Source organism: Anopheles coustani, chromosome 2 (genome assembly GCF_943734705.1).
Source record: "Anopheles coustani chromosome 2, idAnoCousDA_361_x.2, whole genome shotgun sequence".
Classification (NCBI taxonomy): domain Eukaryota; kingdom Metazoa; phylum Arthropoda; class Insecta; order Diptera; family Culicidae; genus Anopheles; species Anopheles coustani.
The window spans coordinates 74,550,517-74,567,225 of NC_071289.1; the positions used below are offsets into that span (position 1 = coordinate 74,550,517).

A 16,709-nucleotide genomic window follows, 5' to 3' on the forward strand; every position below is an offset into this window, starting at 1 on the left:
TATAACTTTCAACTATGTTGAAAGAACAATTATTCAGAGAACGAACCACCGTCAATAATTAACTAATTATAGGTGCGAGCGGGGCAAAAGTTTAACTTCTTTATTGCCGCTAGATAAATAAATCACAACAATTGTTATTTGGTGAATGAAAAATATTTGTTTCCTGTGCCACTGTCCAAAACAGGATGTTTATAAAAGTGTACCATTTGTGGTCAATTAACGAAACGGTCTAGACCCGGATGATTGAATCCATATAGTTTTTTGTACTGCTCTCTCTGTCTCTCTTTTGCTTTGCCTCATTGACCACAAAATCTCCAACACACTGGCCATTTGTTGTCTATTCAAAGCTGATCCTTCAAATTTTACATCAAACACTCATGACTCACGGTATAACGATAGGAAAAAGCCGTCTACGGTATCGGTCTACCAATATCTTACATGCTAATGACAACAAGACAACGAAACGACAACTCCCTCCACTGGAACTAAGACGGCGGCCGAAAGACGGTATTCATTGGAACACTTTGTCGCTGGACCACGTTCAACTATACTATACTCAATCGAATGTTTTACCGATCAAAGGTATTTGTGGTTCATGTTTCATGACATACTTCTCAGGATCCTTTCCTGCTTTCCGCGATGGCACAGGCTCAGCTAAAATATTAAATAAACCCCCTTCCTGCGTATAGCCGGACTGCGCAGCTAGCCTCATTCCATCATTCCGTGCAAACCCGAACGATGGCTGTACCTAGACGCCATAGGTTCCGTTCCTTCGCTACCAACGATTAATTTCGCGCGTTTTCTAAGGATATTGTCAATGACGTCAGTACTCATCGGTTTGTAGCCTCAACCGTATGTATGCTACGAAAATTCGTACTCGAACTCGCATTGCGTTCGCTGAAAACTAGTTCTATCGACTCACAGAAAAAAGGAGGTAAGTAGCATTGTTTCCAACTTTCTAATTCGCATTCTAATGCTCCTCGGGTGTGGGTGGGTTCGCGTGTTCTATGTGGTGGGTGGGTGGGTGGTTGGGTGGTGGGTGGTACGGATAGCTATAGCGCTGTGGTTTACTGTAAGATTTACTACGGTACTGCCAGCCCTTACTGCTATTTGAGCAGATTGATCAACTCGATGACCTGCTTTCGATTGCTGTGCATGTACGCTTTCACCTCCCAGAGCATGTTGATCAGCGGCTCGTCGATCTTCTCGTCCATCGCAATATCTACCGATAGCTGTGGATTGAACCGGAAATACGGTACGCCAATCATGCTGCACCACGCCCGGGCACGATCGATCACGCGTCCATCGGATGCCGTTGCCTGGTCGACAAGCAGTGTAGCTGCGGGGAAAGAGAGAAATAAAATATTTCAATCATGCCGATAACAAGCATGTCTAAACCGGCAGGCACACATTTGCGTTAAAACAATCAAGCCTGGACAACGTACTTCTGTGAAGCTCTTCAGAATTATTACACTAAGATAAATAAAATTCTCTTTCAAATAAGAAACAAACACTGAATGAAGCAGTTTTATACTTACTGATGGTAGAAATACCATAGGCCAGTTTGGCCGTGTCCCATATACCACCAGGACGGAACACATCGATTTCCTTCAAATCCACCACCGGGGCTAGACCGGTACCGAGCGAAACTACCACCGATACCTGCAAGTAAAAGATGTCATCAACATCTCCCGATCAGAATAGTCATATCTCAGCTAAGCCAGATCGCCGCAACCTACCGGAACTACCTCGGCCGATCGGCCAGTATAGTGAAGGGCGGCATTCAGCTCATGAATTTCCGTCATGGCGTCCAGGGTGGGATTGTTGGCGATTAGCCCACCGTCCAGGAAGCGTCCGTAGGCGCGGAAATAGGAAGGAGCGGCACCGGTAGCCCGTGCCGCCCGCCACACAAGCTGTTCGCAGGGTGGTGGTGGCGGCTCCCGCCGATTACTCGAGGGTGTCACGATGCCCATGATGTCGCTCGCACACTCATAGTTGCGGAAGAGATGCAAATCGACCGGTTTCCGATCGGCCATCACACCCGTTACCATCAGCCGCGGGTGCTTGATGTCCGTCATCACGGTAAACTCGCCTAGCTGATCCTTCAGCACCGACTCGAGCAGATCGCTCGGGTACGGCCGCATGCCGACGAACGCCTGGTCCTTCATGCGTAAGTACAAGCACATGCACTGTTTCATCGTTTTGCCGACACCCAACGCGAGTGCCAGTATGCCGCCGGTGCTGGTGCCTGCGACCCAATCGAACAGATGCACGATGGGCGTCCCGGAGAGGTTCTCTATCTCGAGCAGCATCTGTGCCAGCACGAGCCCACGAATGCCTCCACCGTCGAGGCACAGAAGTCGTCCCCGGCCGGCGTAAGTGTGCTGTCCTGCACCAATCGAACCGGCATCGCTCGACGAGCGTTGCTGTTGATGGTGGTGTTTGCTCGATTCAGCGCCGTCTGGCGTTTTAGCCGGTTCGCCAGCAACACTGGAAGCGCTTGCATCGTCCGTCAGCATCGGCTCGTCACCGATATCGAAGTCGCCCAGCAAGTTCGCCACGCCACCTTTCAGCGATGAGTACGATGCACTAGGTGATGTCGGCTTCGAGACAGCTTCCACTTTGTTCGTGAACATTGACAGCAGCGCATCCATCATGCTCGCCCCCTTCCGCTCCTGGCTGACGTCGACCGTTTTCGGCTGGCTACGCTCTCGCTCCTCTGGGATGGAAGCTCGGATCGTGTTCGAGATCAGGCTGGGCACGCTGTTACGGTGCGACTTGCTGTTGCTCGTGCATGCCAGTACCTGCTGGATGTGTTCGCGCTGTTCACTCGTTTCCGGCTGGGCCGGCGGTATACCGTTATACGAGCCGTTGGCCGCGCAACCTGGTGGACACCTGCCGCTACCACTGCCCTTTTCCGGACATCGTTTCGCACCGACCGAGTGCAGAATGTACAGTATCATCGCCTCCTTCGATCCGTTGTCGTCCTTGCCGACCATGTGGCGGGGCGTTTTCCCGTCCTTGTTCGGCTTGTTGAGGTCCGCTCCGAACACCACCAGACACTGCACAATCGGGATGAGTTTCTTCTCGACGGCGATGTGCAGCGGAGTGTTGCCGGAATTGTCCACCACGTCTATCTCCGCCTCGTGAGCGAGCAGTGCAACAACGCATTCCAAACGGTCTCTGGCCACCTGTAATTATAAACCAATTGGCATTATTATTTTAGTTTCAACTACACAACGGGCAACAGATTTTCTCGCAACATGAGTGAAAACTTAAGCAAAAACGTTGAACCTCCAACTCACCATCACATGAAGTGGTGTTTGGCCATTAAAATTCACCAAATTCACGTCGCATCCACGCTCGATCAAAGAATTCAGTACCTCCCGACTGGAGCTCCAGTGCAACGGTGTGCCACCGTGCTTCATGTCCTGTGTGAACAATTTGTTCGGATTGCTAACGAGAAAGTCGGCCACATTACCTGTAGAAGAAGGTTCTAATGTTGATTATACCGGTCGGGATGGAACAACCACGGGGAAGGGTCGGGAAGGCAGCGAGTTGTCAGTATTTAAGCACCCCGATTTTGGCAACGGAACGGGGGTAAATTGAAAAGAAAAGAATATTGAAGCAAAAAATAAAAAGAACACGAAAGTACTGTAAGTAACGATTGAATTATTAAAGCATGTGTTTGCTATTAAGAATAAACAAATAAATTCGTTAGTTCCACAAACTTGCCATCAGTGCAGGCTTCAGAAAGGAAGGAAAAAAATTAAAGCGAAACATTATAAAACAACGGAAGCAAATGACGAAAAGAAATCGAATATTGTTTAGCCACATTCATAAGGTCCATTCGTTGGTGTACGTACTTGTTGGTATCGCTTTGTTGTAGGCGTTACCGGCGCTACGGGCCATTTTGTTAGTGTCTGCCCCGGCCAGCAGCAACGCCTTCACGCAGTCCGGTTTATCGGCCAAACAGGCCAGATGAAGTGGCGTGTAGCCATCGGTGTTGCAATGGTTTAAGTTGGAGATACTTTTGGCGGTCAGAAGCTAGAAGCAAACAAAAGGCAATTAAAATTAGCGCACTAGAACCGATGAGGTTTCACATTCGCATACATTGATCATTTCTTTGGTTGTGCTAGCCGCATAGTGGAACACGGAGTTGCTATTCTTATCCAAGTGATCCAGGTTGCAGTAGTTGGATACCACCAACGCTTTAGCGAATTCAATATTATTCGCCTTCACCGCCACCTTTGAAAAGAATAAAAATCGAACATAAGGTTTTCATTTCTGAAAAAGTGAACCGCAATTCGCATGGATTCTTACCTGCAGTGGCGTCAACATGTCGGAGTATTCTGCATAGTCGAGAAAATCAATTATACTAGGATTCGAAATGTAGTCGGTAAGATTGTAAAAAGCCACCACGTGCGCCAGCGACCAGGAAGGATTTTCGATCAGCGTATCGCACAGCTTCTGCAAGCCATTAATGTTGTACATCTGCACAAGGAAACGGGTGTATAAAAGGGAAAACAATCAATTAATAAATAGCTCGTACTCTCGGATAAAATCTGCTCTTGAGTTACCTCTCGAACGATTTTCACCAACTCCGGCAGACGCTGGTGGAATGCTTCGAACTTTTCTTCCGCTGCCGCCTGCGTCGGTGCGCGATACAAGCTGTCCAAGAGTAGACACGGAAGAGTCAAGATTAGTTCGAAGGCTCGCGTTCCCAATCTTTCCAAACAACACAACCAACTACCTGTAGGACGTGTTCAACGTTTCCGAGTGCGGTCGCTCGAGGATGATTTCATACACCGGCTTCTTATCGGCTGCATTCGGATTCGGCGCGAACAGGCGCATCGTTTCGTTCCGCTGCAGTACCGGCAGGTTGACGTAGGACTCATTTTTCACCTCCTGTACTTTGTTCGGCGGCGCATCACCTCCCAGGAACCGCTGGAGCGCTGTACGGTTGCCGTTTTGGGGGAGGGGCGGGTGGTTTGGTTGCAACATGGATGCATTGCGGCATGCCGTTTTGAGAGAGAGGTGTGTTTTGTGTGTGGCGCGCGTGTACCAAGCGGAAACGTAAAATAAATTCAAATAAGGGAATGAGAACAAAGTTTTGAAATTTTGTTAGGTCTAGCTGCTGTCGATCGTACGGGTGTATTGAGCATGTTGTACCTAAACCAGATGCCAGCGCACCGATACCAAGCCAAGCCATTTCCATTGGGAGCTATTACGAAGGTTCTACCGCTTCGATGAGTGTAGGCAACACGTGTAACAACGTTTAATACTGGGTATGGTTTAAGACGTCCTAATTAAGTACTAGGTACGGGAAGAGGAGAAGACATTCTGTTTGCGTGATATGAGGTAGATGATTAACCGTCGAACTCGAGCTCGTGGATGGGTTTGAGGATTGTTTCAAGCAAAGTCATGAAATGATCTAAAATGTAGCGAGAATTCAAATTCTGAGCGTAGGCTTCGATGGGGGAACTGAAAAGATTCCAAATGACAGTGGAAATATGGCAATATCCATGATGAGAATATACAGTCAAACTAGCACAGTGTGTACATCAAACAAAGTGAAAAACAAACGGAAAAGCGCTACAAGAGATAACCAACCAAGCGACCCGAAATAGGACCGGGTATCTATGATCACCAGGTTCAGGATGAAACCGTATCCGCAAGCATGTGCACCAGATCAACCGTGACGCGTGGTGTCGCACCTGAGTAGGCCGACGTTTTTAGCGAACAGGATTCGTTAGCAACGAGCAACTTTCGGGGCCCGCAAAGAATGTCGAGTGTCGTTTTACAGTTTTGATGACTGCACATGACATTGAGTGTTGCCCTTCAAAATGCTATTTGCAAAAGCAAAATTCCTACTTAAATACGACTGGCACAGCAAGGAGGGGGAGAAGAAAAGACTTCGAGACAAATATGTACCTTGCATAAAATCTCTTTCGACTATTGGAGGGTTTTTCCACAGCCCTGGAGAAAAAGAAGGGTAACCATGGAAGTATGTAATACACTGTGCCATTAATCCCAGCCAGTTGGAGGCGAAAAACACCCCCAACTTTCTTTGGCGGAATATTAGTTGAGTCATATCGATTTAATGTTGGGCGAGGGAACGAGATAAAGAAAACTTCCAGCATACGACCGGGGGAGCTGCTCGTGCGCTTGTGTTGTTACTGCTTGAGTGCTACTTTTTTTATTTATTTTTCCCCATTTACTTTTCGCCCAATTAAGCAAATCGCCACGGGAAATTCATCATGCTGCAGACTGAGCAGGCCGGAGCTGTTTACCTAGAACTATGATTTCGTACAAGAAAGGCTTAAAGTAGCGCTGGTGACTCATTTGTTTGCAATCCGACACGGGATTGAATCATTCGCTGTCCGCAAACGAAATCGTAAACATGCTGAACTCTGTACACAACAAACATTTTTTGTTCATATTACGTACACTTTTTAGAAGGTCTAATCTAGGGGCATAATTTGATATTGATAGTAGCCTTTATCCACGTTTTCTGTTACGCACTCACCGTTCAACATGTTTCTCTGCTTGCAAATTTGCCCGGATGTGTTTTCCTATGCTTTGCTTTAGGTGCTGATAAGAAGTGCAGTGCACAGTTGCATTAGTTTGTCTTTTCGCACGGCAACACTTTTCACTGTTTTGATTACGTTGTACCACTGGTGGAGACGTATACGATCCGGACCGAAAAACGGTCACCTTCTGCACTATTTCAGCGAGTAGCACTATAGAACTGTTTTATTTAACACTGAATCTACTACTAGGTCAATCGCTTACAAACTCCGACGTTTCAACGGGGAAAATGGTACTGTCAACACAGGAACAAGGTTCTTGCAACAAAATGTTTCCACTTGTGGCACTTCCAAAAATAGCCAATTCTTGGATAACTTTTCAGTTGCTTGACCGATTTTCACAAATGATCCCTGAAATGATTGGTCTTTTCAAGATGCGCAACTGTGTAAAAGGTAAAATTTTACCATCGTGTCTCGTGATTGAGAACGGGAGGGATGAAGAAAGGTAAAGCAACCTTGATTTGCATTTTTGGTTTAAAAAATCTATTTTGAAAATAACTTTTTAGCAACTTAACCAATTTTACCCCTCAAACGAATGGTCTATTCAAGACATAATAAAACATTTATAGAATAGTAAAAGAATCAAATTATCGGTTTGATTTGCTAACGAATAAATAATAGCGAACGGAAAATAATCGTTTCAAATAACATCGCCGAATGTTTTGACAGTCACAGCACAGTGCTAGAGATGTGCGCTTTGAGAGTGATTCAAATATGTCAAATGCTCCATTTGAACGATTCCTTTTTAAGTTGCTAGTTAACACGTGGGGCTTTTCTAAAAAAAATGTAAAAAAAGTTTACATATGCTTATTGAGTACACATATTTTCATGTTTCGTCAACTAAAATGTGCATGTTTCATCGAGCAGTATGCATAAATCCTTTTCAATTCATTTGATAGGTTTTAATGTTATAAATTAGAGATTTTTGAGTTTCAAAATGGGCATACTCAACAACGGAGCGCTCTCTACATATATTTTTGACCTTAACAATATTGGCAGGTTTGAGGTACTTAACCTGTACACTTATCACAGAGCAAATAAAAACGAGATACAATGTGACCTACATCATGACCCGGGGGAACAGGTCGTGCCGGGATAGAGAAACATCGAATAAAGATACGTAATTATTTCGAACCTTTCGCCTGCTGCTTCCAGGATCTCACGAAAACTTACCAAAAAGAGGTTGCTAAGGGACGATTCGGGGGAAAACCATGAAGAAATTCAGTGACCTTGAGATCCTGACCGCCTGGGATGACGATAAGAACCGCTTTCGCGGGTTTCTCTTATGCAACCGGTTATGCGCAGGTTTTGTAATGTTCCAACAGCACGTACAATCTGTAAAAGTTGATCCAGGTCAATGTACTTTTTCATTTTTTAAGTGTGGGAAAGGCAGCAAGCTACAAAAATGAATCAGCAGTAGATGAGCATACAATTATTTCCCTAGCATCTGAGTCGTTCAATGCGTTTAGAAAATTGTTTCCTCGTTACATACGTTCTGAGTCACGACAGAATTGACTAAGATGTGAATACATGTCGGATATAACTTTAGTGCATGATCTTAACGGTGCTCCACGTGCGACGTGCACGCACCGGCTCACGCAACTATTTTCACAGCTCCAGACGCAAGTGCAGAGGGGGATGTTTTTGATGGCGCCGGATTTAATTGTGATTTGAATTCAGTTGTGACCGCTTGACACGGGTGTACGTTGCCACTGCGACCCCACCGTAGTGTGATTGGTGTCACGTTGTTTTCTGCTGAAGTTTAACTGCACCGTGTGCCACTTTGCTCAAGTGAGGCTTTTGCGAACGAAGAAACCAGAATGCTCTAATTTTGTAATCATTTTCGTTACGACCAAGTGAATTTGAAATGCATATGAATGTGTTAAAATTCAACAACAAACCTATTCCCCACTAGGGCGAGGTATTTATTTGTGAGGGAGACAAATGATGTTTCGTGTGAAAATTTGTATCTTTTACTGCGGCTCGTAAACTTTGCTTCTTTTACTGGAATCAACATTTTTGTAACAAAAAAAAAACTTGTTTTATAACGATTACATTTTAAAATTTTGTAACATAGCTTTCTAGTTATAAATAGCATCGCATTTTATTTTATGACATATCACCATAACGCATACCACACTCGCATTGCCTAAGAGCGCAGATAAGTAATGCGTTCTCCGGATCGCATGCTGGCGTTGCACCGTGAAGCAACCAGGCGTTGGGCAAGGAATAATCCACAGACCTACGGAACTGACAATATTCGCTCCTCGCTGGCTGACTAATAGTGGACATAATTTTCGGACGCAACCCTATCGAAATCGATATCCGCACCGGCCCAACCTTTAAACTCCTACTCCTCTCACACACGCGGGCCCTACATGCATCACGTGGGGTCTCACTGTTCCGAGCGTTTTGTCGAATATCGAGATGACGAAATCGCACGCCAACATCGTGACCACCCTTCCTGGTTTCACATACACAATCCACGCTGTGGCCACGCTTTCTGAAGCTGCGCGTTCAGCGCCGAAATCGCGCATCATTCACAAATATTTACTCTATACCGAATTCATTGAAGACTGGAACCGGGTGCGTCAAACACTATCGTGCTCCTCGTGCACACGTACATCCTTACACATACCAATGCCAAATCGTTAGTGCCATTCGCATAGCTACCACTACATTCCGAAGCGAACCGAACGGTGACTATCCAGATGTAGAGTGAGGCGGGGTGAAATGGAGTTGGCAGTTGAGATCTACATGTTTAATACATATGTGTACTTAGCATAGGCATAGGTGTTGCGCTTAACGCTTTCTTTCGACTGGTGGCACTTCCACCGACGAAAGCACTATGCTGCGAGTTGTCGTTTTAGTAGAATACTGCCTTTATTCAACTCTACGATGCGCTTATATACCTAAATTCTTACGACTATGCTTAACGCTTTTAACCTAGTCAGCATGCCGGCACGGCGGCGTTTTTATCATCATGGATGGTGCAACGCAGCCAAACCGTTCCGATCGTACGATCGGCGGTTGGCTGCGATGACCTATTAAGCCGTTTCGCGTCGTCAGCGACATAGGCTTTGAACATATTTGTTAGATTGTGATAATTAATAGAAAGCATTATGAGTTAAATTTCATCGAAACTCAGCAATACGGATTTTCGATAATTATTCAAGCTTAAAAATGGAAAATAATGAAATTAAAACTTAAACATCCCATTCCAATTTTACCAGTCATATTTTACATTACATGATCAAATTTAATTCTTCTATTTCTTAAAATTTAGATTGTATGAGTGATTTTTGGAAACAAATTAACACATTTTACTTAGTTACTAATCAGTATACATGATGATGAAGTCAACATGGTAAGCGCTAGCAGTGTATTTGCCCTACCTTCCACTATGCATCTTTATCACACCTTTGGAGCGAACCACCTGTGGTACTCCTGCCGGGTCGTGATCACCCCGAGTCATCCGTGGACGATGCTGGAAGTGCTTCAGCAACCCAGCAGCAGTGAATGTTTCCCTTCGTTGCGTGAGTTTGGTGGACCCAGAAAGAGAGGTAAAGAAAGGTAAGATAAGGTACGAAGGAAAAAAAACACCCTGATGGAAAAAACGTTTAATATTTACTTTACCACTTATAGCTACGATTACCTAACCGGGCTGAGAGGAACCAATACATCACCGAATAAAGCAAAACGTGCTTGGTGGGAATCGGGATAATCGAGTGTATCAGCCAAAATTGGGAATCTCGTTAAGTGATGTAGGTGTAGTCAGTCGTTAGTCGAGAAGCAATGAAGATATAGGATATCCAATGTCATGTAAATGATACCCTTAAACTATCTGATACATATTTGCATTAACAACTAGGGCTTGACCAACGCTAGTCCAATAAAATTATTCATATGCTGAACATAATTTTTTTACCAGCACTATTTCCTTCTAGAAATTTTCGAAGGTTGACGGAAATAACTTCACAAATTTTCTTCTTCCTTTTAACCAATCAGCTATCTCAAGACGAACTATGATTCCTGGATCATTAAACAACTTCCCATGAAAAGAAGTGCAGCGTGCCCCACAACAAAAGGGTGAAATTTTTCAGCCTTGAACCGCCCCACCCCGGGTGAAGTCGCTTAACCGCCGGCCAAGAAGAGACCAACCTCGGCATCAGTGGCAAAACAGGTCTGACCAGCTACTAGCTAGCAGCATAACAATCAATGCGAAAAGCACAAGTGTACAATTATAATTGTCCTTCGTGTTTCCAGTACTTTCGAAGTAGTTTTGAGATGAGACAACTGAAGAGCTTCACATAGGACATGTAATCTCTGCAGGTCTAAAGATGCCCACCTATTTCAGCTCACAAGTCGTTGATCCCGGAAATGGTAGCTCGCGGGAGAAAACTCTTTCCCCAAGAATTCTTCGCAGTGAACAAGTTACAGTCTGAATGTTGTCTAGACCAGGATGTAAAACTGATCGACAAACAATACCAAAAACTGGTAGAACCCGTTTCTGAAAGTCGCCTTTCATTGGAACAGTTAAGACGCCATTTCTACTTCTTTTCATCGCTCTTCGCATTTTTTTTAAATATGGTACGACTTACAGAAGCAGGTTGCGATGAGCGAAAGATGCTTGATGGAAAGGGATTCAGGAACATATTTTTTAATGTATTTTCAACGTTGACTCTAAATATAGGTTATATGAATTTAGACCAAGGGAATCCTATCTTAAGACTTGATCTTCAGTCGATTAAAAAATGATTGGAATGCATAAAGTTGGTTGATTGAGTCAAATAATGTTTTGGATTATGCATGGCCTTTGTTAATTTTATTTTTAAGGTAAAACAACTTTTTTCAAAGATTTTAAAATGAGCAAAGCAAAAATCAATTCATTCCCTTAATTCTGGCTGGAATATCCAACTTCCAATCCTTTAATGTATTCCGCAAACTCGCTCGGCTGAAATGAAAATATATTAGCTCTTTATTTGGCGACAAACAAACCCATTTTGTCGATTTGCATTGATTTAATGGCGAGAAAACGTCACACGCCTTGACTGCTGAAGGACGTTGAACCAATCAATCAACTGAAGCAGATTAGGCTCAACGGTGCCGAAACCATATTCACCCACTAATACCGTCTTCTTGAAAATCGCAAGCCAACCCCCAACTGGCACCCACTTCCACCCTCTCGCGCACCTATTCACGAAGGCTATTCGGCCCCATATTTTAACGAATGGCTCATCAAAACAGGAAGTGTCCAATTGGCCACGACGCAAACGAATGCGATCATTAAAATATTTTAATTTCGTTGATCAGTGGTAATGTATTCTGGTTCATTGTCGGTATTTGAAAATTAAGCTTAAAATATATCAATTTTAAAACCGTCGTAGTTTTGAAGGAGAGTGATTAGTAGTATTAAAATAATTTTATAGGAAACCAAAACAAACAGAAGTTCAATTTAGGAAGTTAAAAAATAATAAAAAAGGAGATGAAAGGATAGAAAAATATATGAAAAAGCTAAGAAATTTACAAAAGGAAAAAGAGCGAAAAAGAAATAAATAATATTAACAACAACATAACATAACACTCCAATAATTTATTTCCCTTAAACCGAAAACATAAAACAAGAGCATATAATCAATCGAATTTTCTAAACAATGATCTTCATTTGTTATGAAGTGATTGCAGAACAATTTCTCCTGATTTGATGCTCCCTTATGGGTTTGAATATATTTGATATGCCTTGTAAAGTATCATAATTTAAACGAAACAGATTTAAAGTGGATACAGAACAGAACGTTTAGAAGTCTCTCCCAACTGTATCTATAAAGGATGGCAACAGTTTATGGTTGTGGTCAAGTGAAACACAAACCGTCTCTCAACATAAAACGTACGCTATTAATATCGATTTCGTTCTCGTTCGCTTCGGATCTTCATAGCATGGCGCCTTCCGTAGCAATAGATTTGACCGCAAGCGGTCACACATGCACTCGCATACTCCTTGGAGGACGTAAATGGTTTAGACAAACCTTCTTCGGCGTGTCATCTTTGCATTTGCCATCGTTTTCCCCATACCATTCCTCCTTGCACCTACCTGCAACGGTAGCGAGCTAAAGATGCAACGTGATATCTTTCGTGAAAAGAAAAGTAAACCACTCGCCCCGGGAAGGGACCGGGGGGAAGCGAGATTACAAATGGTTATGCTAGCATACGTAACGTAATCATTACAATCGAAATCGAAAACTGCACCGAAGCTGACTACGCCGGCTGAAATTGTTGGCTTTGGTGGTTGGGCCAATCGAAACTTTATCACGGACGCCATCCTTCATTGTTGGTTTGTTTGCCGAAGTACTTGAAAGAGAAACTTGACGAACTCGACAGCATCCGTCGTTCAAATGCATCGGTCGTCGCGATGAAAAACCTCTTGTAGTTGTAATTAATTTGAAGAACGTTAGAGAGGGTTTGAACAATTTTGTTTGCAGATTTTTTGTTTTTAATTTTGGTATAGCAAACAATATTTTAATCTTACGACAAGTGGAAGAATTGTGGGAGGGAATGTAGTGGTCCTTCAAAAAAATGAGGCTCTTGTGGTTGTAATGTTTCGTGTAAGGTTCCTTCACTATGAAGATTTTGTTCAGCTTTTATTTAATTAGCCTGATTTAATTCTTACGAGAAGTAGACATGATGTAAAAGAACAGAGACGGGTATCATCCAAATCGATTTCGCGATGCATAAACAAGATAGAAACTAATTACAAATGAAAGCAATTACATTTTTCGCTTCCCAAATGGTTAGGCGAATAACACGATTTTTTTTCAATTAGTTTTGTCCGCTAATAATTATAGTTTGTTTGAAAACAATTTCGTTCCGATTCCTAAGCAGCAATACGAAGAGTAAACCATCGTAACGTTTACGTTGATTTAGGAAAACGTAAAATTAGAAGTATTAAGTGTCCATTTCCTTGAGATAGGTTATTTGAAATAAATTTATTTTATTTGCAAAATGTATGATTAGACCTTAAAACAGATTTTCTTTTTTATTTGTTCCATAAAAACGTTGGAGTTTTATAAATTACTCTAAACATTCGATAAAAATGCCATTAAACGTTGTACATGCTAACACAAATAACATGATTTCTTGTCGGTTTTAGACCTCCCACAACGATAAGGAAGTTCTAGTGAACAATCGTTGAGCGTTTCTATTGCACCAAACAGTCTAAAAATAGACATGTGCGTGTGACATTCATCAAATCGATTCGTTCGCCAAAACAGGCTGCGTTTATGAGCTCCTTATCGACCGAAATAATGGCGACGGTGACCGAAACCCGGTGGGCACAGCTCGAGTGAACCGGCGAAGGGATGTACACGGCCGGGGTTACGGTTGACCGGGGCCGGGACCGTATTTTCGTAAGTTTTGTTTGCCCATAACATAACGTTCACATACAAGATGCCACACCGTCGGCGGCGGTGCTGTGATCAAACAATTTCGCTCTCACCACGCACGCACGACTCGTGCGATATAAAAGCCGGCGACAATTGACCGTACTCCATCATTCAAAGCTCGGTGTCACCGGACGACCATCTTCATCATCTCCAATAGACCACAGAGCTCGGGTAGTATCCTCCCACCGAAGCACTCAGCAAACTTCTAAACACACACCGCCAGGATGAAGCTTCTGTTCGTGGTACGTAATCGCGCAAACATTTGGAAGTGAATTCGTGTGCTAATTAAAACCCTATCATTGCAGTCCTTTGCCCTGATCGTCCTTGCCGTGGCGTTGGTGTCGGCACTACCTGCAGTCAACGACGAGTCCATCCTCGGCGGGGACGTGTACGAGGCGGAAGTCGACAGCTTCAACCCGCAGGATCCGCAGGCGTTCCTGAAGCTGAAGAAGCTGAAGAAGCTGCTGTTCCTTGGCTAAGTCCTGGTTCCGCGCAAGGAACCCCTTTCCCACCCAAAGAGTCCAGCACATCCATTCCACGTTACCATCTAACCATCTGAAATGTTATGCAAAAGTGGCAGTAGATCATCCATTTCCACCGATCCATACACTGGACGCTATATTATCAAGGAGTTTGCATAGCTGTAGAGCAACTCCTTACGCATATGAGTGTGTGACCGATGCAGCCTGAACCACCACAATGCAATATATATTTTAACTTTTTTTTTACGTATAAAGTAAATTCTTCATTAACCATTGTGTTTGTCTTCATTTCTATTGCGAGCCAGTTGTTATGTTATGGTATCTTATGTTCTCAAGATACTCTCTTCAATTTTTACCTAAAGAGTTGTGTGTTCATGTTCATGATAGATTTTTTAAATTTTATTTTCCTTTAGTTTTGACCTCAATAATTTCTTATTAAAGTTATTTTAGAACAATTTCATTCAATCATACCCGAAACGAGATACGTTTTTCCTATTCGCTTACCATTTTCGTTTAGAAGTGACCTTCATAAATTGAGTTTTATTTTAGATAATTTTAAAAAGATGGAGCAGGGCGCGACCCTTCATTCCATTGGATTTTATTCAGTCCATTAATAGTAGATCATTGTTTAAAGTAGCTCGGTTCTCATGAATGTTAATCCTTACGCACCCTAGCGAAGGTGGCATGGTACTTTATCGTCCATCCGGTTGACATCGGATGCGTTCGGAGCCCACTTTTATCGTTCCAATGCCAAAATGCTTTCCTAATCCAACCCATCCTCCTACTAACCGATCCGACCTGACCCGGGCTGGTGCCCTTTACGGGGCGTACGTACCGCATGGCGTGTAGGACTCGCGCAGGATTACGACAGATGGCTTTGTGGCCCAAACCGACCGAAGTGGTTGTCCCCTGTGGCGCGCACTTTCGATTTCGATTTACATAGGAAATTTGCATACTTCGCAGCTGCATGTAAATTGACGGACGGGTTCCTCGTCGGGGAAGCTGGTTGACTTTTGGAGGCCTAACGCCGAAAATGGCTGGCACGATGGACGCAACCCACCGCAAGGTCACTGCCAGCCGGTGTGGAAATTTGTAATTCTTCCGAAGGCTCATCCGACCATAAATGAGGGTTCGATAACACGGTTCGATAGAGGCCTATAACTGTCATCCGTAAATGCATACTGAACTCTCTGTTTTGGTTTGGTTAATTATTTTGCGTTCTTCGAAAGTGTGCGGAAAAGGAAAATCCATTCCATTTAATCCCCAACGCCATTTTATTAGCTTTAATGAAGCACCTTAGGCTATGTTTGAAGCTCCAGCTGACGGAGCAATCAAATAAACAAACCATCGATCAATGTCAACAAGCCAATCACATCTCCATCTGTTCGGTCATTTCTTTCCCTGTGGTTTGCAAGCATTCTACTCTTTGGATATAAGTGTTAATTTAGTACAGTTTTATCGCCTCGCTCACAAAAGGCACAAATGGAGGCCCACTTAAGGCAGCAAACTACTAACGTAATCGGTACTACGCACGATCGATGGAGGATCAACAGATAGCGATCTGATTTTCAATCTGTTCCAATTGTGTGCATTGTCAGTGCTGGAAACACGCACGATTAAAACGCGTTTTGAATTGACAAATGACGCGTGTAAACTCTTTCGGTCACGTTAATAGAGTTGCAAACCTATCAGGTTTAATTACTTCTTGTGTAACTACCTGTTTGATCATTCGTTTCCATTTCATCCATCGTTCAAACGCATTTCATATCAAAGTAATGTGTGTAAATATCTCCTCGTAGAGTTATTTTCATGTGAAACACAAAATATTACAGTTGGGTTGATTGTAAAGTACCGTTACTTATCGTTTTCCATTTTAATTTTGCTATCAAAGTATTAATCATTCGAAAAGCACTACCTTTCGGTCCTTTAACATTTTTGCATAATTTTGTTTTGTGGTTTCCTAATGCTCGAAATCACCAATGCATTGAATAATTTATCGAATAGACGCAACTGGTTGGAAGAGGTCCGTCAATCGTGTGAGTTTCTCCACGTGAAGTCATCACACTCCTTGGCCGGTCCAGCCGCTTAACCTTGACAGAGAAATACGGCGTCGCTAACCGGCTATACTGAATTTCTTCACGGGTCAGATGAAAGCTGTAACATTGTCCGCCCGTAAGATGAAACCAAATTGGTTGGTG

The 16,709-nt window shown here is 43.4% G+C and overlaps 3 protein-coding genes across 7 annotated transcripts in view; 2 read left to right on the top strand and 1 right to left on the bottom strand.

The window, feature by feature from the left end:
* Nucleotides 1-13,753, top strand: part of LOC131265968 (palmitoyltransferase ZDHHC16) — a 46,568-nt gene extending 32,815 nt beyond the window's left edge. Inside the window, exon 7 of one of the 2 annotated variants that reach the window (XR_009178352.1) lies at nt 13,738-13,753. The gene's annotated coding sequence lies outside the window, so the exon portion shown is untranslated. Of the gene's footprint in view, nt 1-9,876; nt 9,894-13,737 lie in introns of those variants that run through there. The other variant, XR_009178353.1, reaches the window with a different exon arrangement.
* On the bottom strand, nt 747-6,730 carry LOC131265966 (85/88 kDa calcium-independent phospholipase A2). Of its 4 annotated transcripts, XM_058268282.1 has the most exons (11): nt 5,173-5,235; nt 4,754-4,955; nt 4,581-4,671; nt 4,324-4,494; nt 4,114-4,248; nt 3,867-4,047; nt 3,306-3,481; nt 2,613-3,191; nt 1,740-2,522; nt 1,539-1,662; nt 747-1,339 (listed from the first exon to the last, which is right to left on the bottom strand). In XM_058268282.1, the coding sequence occupies exons 1-11, from the start codon at nt 5,216-5,218 to the stop codon at nt 1,107-1,109; spliced, it is 2,721 nt and encodes a 906-aa protein (XP_058124265.1). In that variant the 5' UTR covers nt 5,219-5,235; the 3' UTR covers nt 747-1,106. The 4 variants fall into 4 exon arrangements, with proteins under 4 accessions (XP_058124265.1, XP_058124264.1, XP_058124263.1 ...); XM_058268281.1 differs by lacking the exon at nt 5,173-5,235 and adding an exon at nt 6,530-6,730 and having other exon boundaries at nt 1,740-3,191; nt 3,306-3,496; XM_058268280.1 differs by having other exon boundaries at nt 1,740-3,191.
* Nucleotides 13,754-14,253: 500 nt separating the features above from the next.
* On the top strand, nt 14,254-14,508 carry LOC131265971 (uncharacterized). The gene is made up of 2 exons (XM_058268288.1): nt 14,254-14,271; nt 14,335-14,508. The coding sequence occupies exons 1-2, from the start codon at nt 14,254-14,256 to the stop codon at nt 14,506-14,508; spliced, it is 192 nt and encodes a 63-aa protein (XP_058124271.1).
* The last annotated feature ends 2,201 nt before the right edge of the window (nt 14,509-16,709 follow it).